At 37.7% G+C, this 6,127-nt stretch overlaps 1 gene segment (V, D, J or C); it reads right to left on the bottom strand.

The window, feature by feature from the left end:
- Positions 1-786: 786 nt before the first annotated feature.
- Positions 787-6,127, bottom strand: part of LOC107590419 (Ig mu chain C region membrane-bound form-like) — a 29,923-nt gene continuing 24,582 nt past the window's right edge. The window contains 5 exon segments of the C gene segment in view: positions 787-1,346; positions 1,523-1,828; positions 1,943-2,263; positions 2,810-3,112; positions 5,112-5,164. Coding sequence covers positions 964-1,346; positions 1,523-1,828; positions 1,943-2,263; positions 2,810-3,112; positions 5,112-5,164 — 1,366 coding nt within the window.

Raw genomic sequence — 6,127 nt, 5'->3', positions numbered from 1 at the left:
GACCATCACCTCATGTTGCAGCATGATAATGCATGGCCCCATGATGCAAGTATCTGTACACAATTCCTGGAAGCTGAAAACATCCCAGTTCTTGCATGGCCAGCATACTCACCGGACATGTCACCCATTGAGCATGTTTGGGATGCTCTGGATCGGAGTATACGACAGCATGTTCCAGTTCCTGCCAATATCCAGCAACGTCGCACAGCCATTGAAGAGGAGTGGACCAACATTCCACAGGCCACAATCAACAACCTGATAAACTCTATGCGAAGGAGATGTGTTGCACTGCGTGAGGCAAATGGTGGTCACACCAGATACTGACTGGTTTTCGGACCCCCTCGGACCCCCCAATACAGTAAAACTGCACATTTTAGAATGGCCTTTTATTGTGGCCTGCCTAAGGCACACCTGTGCAATAATCATGCTGTCTAATCAGCATCTTGATATGCCACACCTGTGAGGTGGATGGATTATCTCGGCAAAGGAGAAGTGCTCACTAACACAGATTTAGACGGATTTGTGAACAATATTTGAGAGAAATAGGCCTTTTGTGTTCATAGAAAAAGTCTTTAGATCTTTGAGTTCAGCTCATGAAAAATGGGGGCAAAAACAAAAGTGTTGTGTTTATAATTTTGTTCAGTGTATATATATATAATTTTTTCCTCAATTTCTGTGGAGTGATGTTATTTTATGATGTTTGTGATATTTAATGCTCACATATGCTGTGACAAAGAAATATGAAACTGGTATAATAACAAATTAAATGCACAGGAATTATGCTGTTTCTTTTTTATTAGTCTTTCCTAAATGTAATACGCATGAAAGCAAGAAGCCACAAACATTAAAGACCAACACAATTACAAATATGGACATGCAACTCAAGAACAGGAAGAAAACAAAAAAAGAAAACAAAATGAACACTTAACAGGCATAACAGGAAGACACCACATACACAATGCTCTAGTCCTTGCTAGATGCAGGGGTATTCATACTTAGATTAATGACACCTGCCTTATCAATATTATCGGCAATAGATCTCGTCAGTATGCGCATTTTTTCATCAATGCTTTCATGGTACACGACACAACTGAACAGTGTACCGCTCTTCCACTCTGAATAATCAACTGTTAGCTGACTGTACACTGAGAAGTATTTATCATTCTGAATCGGCAGGCTAGTGTTGTAACTGTACCCAAGAGTCACAGGTTCATCATCAGCAAGCCAAGACACAAACACCTCTTTGGGGTAGAAGTCCTTCACATAACATGTCAGGGTCATCTTTTCACCCTTTTTGTGCTCTGGGGGTGCTAATATGTAAACAGAGGGTCTCTTGGGTTCTTTACCTAGTAACACAAGGTCACAATTAAGACCAAAATGAGTCATGAGTCATTCTCTTATTATTATTTAATTTTTTTTGTCAAACTCTATATTAACGTCAGTTGTAATGAAAGATGGTGTAAATCAAGAGACCTTGTAATAGCATGAACTGCATGATGTTTTACAAAAAGAAAAGCCATACCATTTTCTCTGATGAACTTAGTTGCCTTGGGCTCTGCTAGCTCGTTGTGTTCAACGGTGCATGTAAATTCGGTGCCATTGCTCCATTCTTCATAGCCAATCTGGGCGACAAGTTCCACATATTTTCGGTTTTCCCCTACTGCTGCCTCAGCGATGGCATTATTATTCGCTTTTATTGTTATTTTGGTGAAACCTGAATTTTCTGCTGAAGCTTTGCACTTCAGCTCTCCTTGTTTATTTTTCAGCATGTCTTCAAGGGAGGGAGGCACTATATCAACAGCAATATCGGTGTAATCTTGAATAAGAGCTGGGTACAAAAAGCAGACAGATTTGGGGAGACGCAAACATAATATTCATTAAAAAAAATAAAAATAAAAGAAACCATTTTCAAAACATTCATAGTTCTCAAGAGAAAACATACCTGCATATTCGGCCTCAATATCTTCATTTCCCGCCATGTGCACAAACTCACACTTAACTTTGCTGTTTGGCTGCTTCCATTTGTCGGCACTGATTTGCAAAATGCTTGTTGCGCTATATTTGGTTACTGATCCTTTCTTCTCACTTTTGTCATATTTGTCTATCACATCTGTCACCTCCTTACCATCCTGAAACCACTTAAACACGTATGTTTTAGGTGAAAACCGCTGGGCTAAACACATGAAGGTTGCTGTTCCATTGTCTAACTCCATTTTTGTAGGTACTGTTAAGTACACATCTGCACGCTGATCTGGCGGTGGGACTGGCAACATACAGGAGAAAGCAGAGAGGACATGAAAAGCAAAAGAAAAGTGCAACATGACTTTTTAAGCAAGCAAATAAAATGCTCTTGTAGAGTTTGAACGTCAATGTTAAATGCTGTATATTTATTTAAAAAAAATGTTCCCCTATATTTTGGTTCATAAGGTGGGGGGGAAATTTCATATGTCATTGCATTCCCTGACATAGGCTTTCAGAAATACTTCATTTCTGACTCTAAGGGTATTTCATTGATTTAAAAAATAATGTAGCCTATTATGTGCTTTTCTGTTCTAGCGTTTTTAGACTCACTATACTTGTAGTCTTGCTGTTCTCAGCTGGTGTAAACACTGACTGACATCAGACTTTGATCAAAATATAACAGGAGGTTCACTGGTTAAATAAACCAAAGAGTGTGCTAAAATTCCAATTCAAACATGAGTCTCCACAAAGAAACCACAACAAAATATCAATCCAACAGCAAGATACAATAGAGAGACACATGAAGTAGCTAATATAAAATGGTAGACATTTTAGAAATGTAACTCACGTGATGGAACAGGAATGTTTTTACTGCCTTGAGAATTTGAAGCTTCGCATGTGTAAGGCTTTTGAGGATCCCAATCACTTTTCCTCACACGCAGATGGCTGATTTTGGTATAGTCTCCATTCCGTCCAAACGCCGGATACTGCACAAAATCACTCAACTCATTTGTAGCAAAATCCTTCCATTTAAAAGTAAGCGAGTCCGCAGGTGAGAAACCTCTTGCCAAGCAGCCGATGATGAGGAACCCATCAGAATCAGAAGTACACTGAGACATGGCAAAGACTGACTTTGGTGCAGATGGTTGAGCTGTAGAGACATTGCATCTTTCTCAGACAAAATATACAACCTATAACGTAGCCAACATATGCAACACTATTAGGCCTATTAGATAGCTAGGCTACATCTCGAATGACTGAATGGATGGATGAATTAATTAATAAAATAAAATATGAAAAAAAATCAAATGGATTACAAAATAACATAAAACAAATTGATTGAGTTTAACTGGTTTTACACGAGATGAAAGACACCGCGGAGTCTCTTCATTTTGCGTTGAAGTCCGATCATCCTAACTTTGCAGTAATGATCAATGCTGCACACAATGCCTACTATATTACATATTGATTTGAAATTGTGGAGACCGGAAAGACAGAACACGAGCACAGCTATTTTGAAACAGGTTTCCCGAATGAGCAGTTGTCCTGCCGGCTGTTTTTAGTTTTAGACGTTGATTGACCCATTAGAATAAACTATTTATACACAATTTAAACAAAATCTCGTGAATCGGGTGAAATATTTCTTTCTCTTGGATGCTGTAATAAACAAAGTGTTATATATCTAAACTAATTTATTACTGGAATTTTTGACTGCAGAATTACTTTTCAGTTTGTTTCAAATGGGATCAGTCACAAATGAATCAGTTCATAACCTATGAAATGTGTAAGTTAAAACAAACAAATAGAATAAAAACAGTCCAAACCTTTTGAAAATTAAATAAGAGCACTATATAGCAGTTTGTGACCATGGAATCATGCGAAAACGTGATCAGTAAATACTGGTTGGTTATCGTCCAAAGATATACGGCGATGCTTTATTCATTCATTTATATAAAACATCTTAATTATTTCAGAACAAGGTATGTAATCTGTAATTTAAAAATATAACACGTAATGGCTGTAGGTCTTATATTTATACTCTGGCTTTTCAGCGTCTATTTGCGCAGATTAAGCCAACACATGCAAGAAAATGAACATTGAAAGGAGTCGTTTAACAATAACTACTGTTATTGATTTTTTTTTTAGCAGCTACAACGAAACAATTTTATAAAATTATGTAGGTCTGTACAATTTCTAATGAAATAACCATTCATCTGACAACAATTCATAGAAAACTCTCAATATATAATAAAAACTGTAAACAATAACACATACATTGACAGTTTGTCTTATTTTACGATTCAACTGATCTTGCAATTAATAATAAAATCTTACCGTTTGTTACGGTGACTTTAGTGCCGCTTCCCAAGTAGTCGAAAGCCCAGTTACACAATATTATTTAATGTTACAGCGCAGTATAAAACTTACATCAAATTATTAAAAAATTAATTCATAATTAATGTGAATCTTTGCGTTTCTAGAAACTCTAAAGACATGTCCCGACTTTAATTGTCCTATATCGTAGAATAAGTGAATCGCCATTGAAATGTTGCTTAAATGTAAAAACAACTTTGACAAATTACCGGTCACCTTTTTTTCGTACTTAAATTAGATTTTGTTTTAGGTTTTTCTTACCTGACGAGACGGTGACCATGGTTCCTTTCCTCTAATGAAAAGAATTGTCACACTGACAGTTTTACCCATGGATATTTTACAAAAAGCTATGATCCCATGACAAGTCACTTATATTTATTATCCTAACCCACAAATTCGACTATTTATCCTTTTGATGAGGTTTATTCTTGCAAAACGTGCAAGCGGTCTGTGCGTTTAGTTTTACTTTTATGATTAAAACATATGCCAACGTTTATGAAAAACTTAAATTTTACTTCTTACCAGATGTCACTGTGACCGACGTGCCTTTTCCCCAGTAGTCAAAGGCAGCAGAGTCACAGTGATACTTTAAATTTCTTCAATGCACAAAAACACAAATTATTTTTTATATCAGCAAACCCAGCAACAATCCTATTTATTTCATAAATAAATGCAGCACTGTCCATGATCTTTTTTCTTCTTCTAGTGGGCTAAAAAGACTGTTCATAAACATGCATTTTGTTGTTTGTATAACTAAACAAAAATCTGCTTCTTACCTGATGTTACAGTCACTGTTGTTCCCTTTCCCCAGTAGTCAAAGGCACCGCCACAACGGGAAGGTTCACGATAAGAGCCATACCATAACCCTAGTACAGGGGTGGCGAACTCCGGGCCTGGAGAGCCGCACCCCTGCAGAGTTCAGCTCCAACCCTAATTAAAACTCACCTGACTGTAGCTTTCTAGTAACCCTTCAGACCTTGATTAGCTTGTTCAGGTGTGTTTGATTAGGGTTGAAGCAAAACTCTGCAGGGCTGCGGCTCTCCAGGACCGACGTTCGCCACCCCTGCCCTAGTACTTGCATAGCCTAGCTCAGAGATCCTCAAATCTGGCCCACTTCCTGCAGAGTTTAGCTCCAACCCTAATCAAACACACCTGAGCATGCTAATCAATGTCTTCAGGATCATTCGAAAATTACAGGTAGGTGAGTTTGATCAGGGTTGGAGCTAAACTGTGCAGCGCATTCAGGGGTGGATTTAGTGATTTGGGGGCCCCAGGCAAAATACAGGAATGGGGCCCTATACAATTTCACACATTTACAACCTTGAGGTTTCTTTCACTGTTGCTCGCTGCTGGACAGTGTCCCATAGTTGTGTCCAATCTTTTAGATTTTTCATGTACATGTTATAAATTAAGGATTTCTCCTGTTCGGCTTCCTGGGGTGTTACGCATTTCGGGGGAAGGGTCCATAGGTCCTCATATGGCTTGTTAACTGAGGGGTGTTACAGAGTATTTGTTAAATCTAGCTAACAAAATATATATTGTGTGTTTGATTGGTCCAGACGCTACACTGTGTTTCTTAATGTCCTCTCACTACATCTAAAACAGTGTGTCCACAGAGAAGGGTTCAATCATTCATGTGCAATAAAATGGATTTAAAAAAAAATGTAATGATGTAAAAGAGCTTGTTTTATCAAAAGCAACACTTAATAATATCTCCTATCAAAGCAAGGTTGTTTTTTTAATGACACATGCATGTTTCATACGATTTTAAAGTTGCGTCCCCACTTTTTGT

Source organism: Sinocyclocheilus grahami, unplaced genomic scaffold (genome assembly GCF_001515645.1).
Source record: "Sinocyclocheilus grahami isolate Dianchi unplaced genomic scaffold, SAMN03320097.WGS_v1.1 scaffold127.1, whole genome shotgun sequence".
NCBI lineage: Eukaryota > Metazoa > Chordata > Actinopteri > Cypriniformes > Cyprinidae > Sinocyclocheilus > Sinocyclocheilus grahami.
The sequence above is the reverse complement of the archived record's forward strand: the minus strand, read 5'-3'. Positions and strand labels throughout refer to the sequence as shown.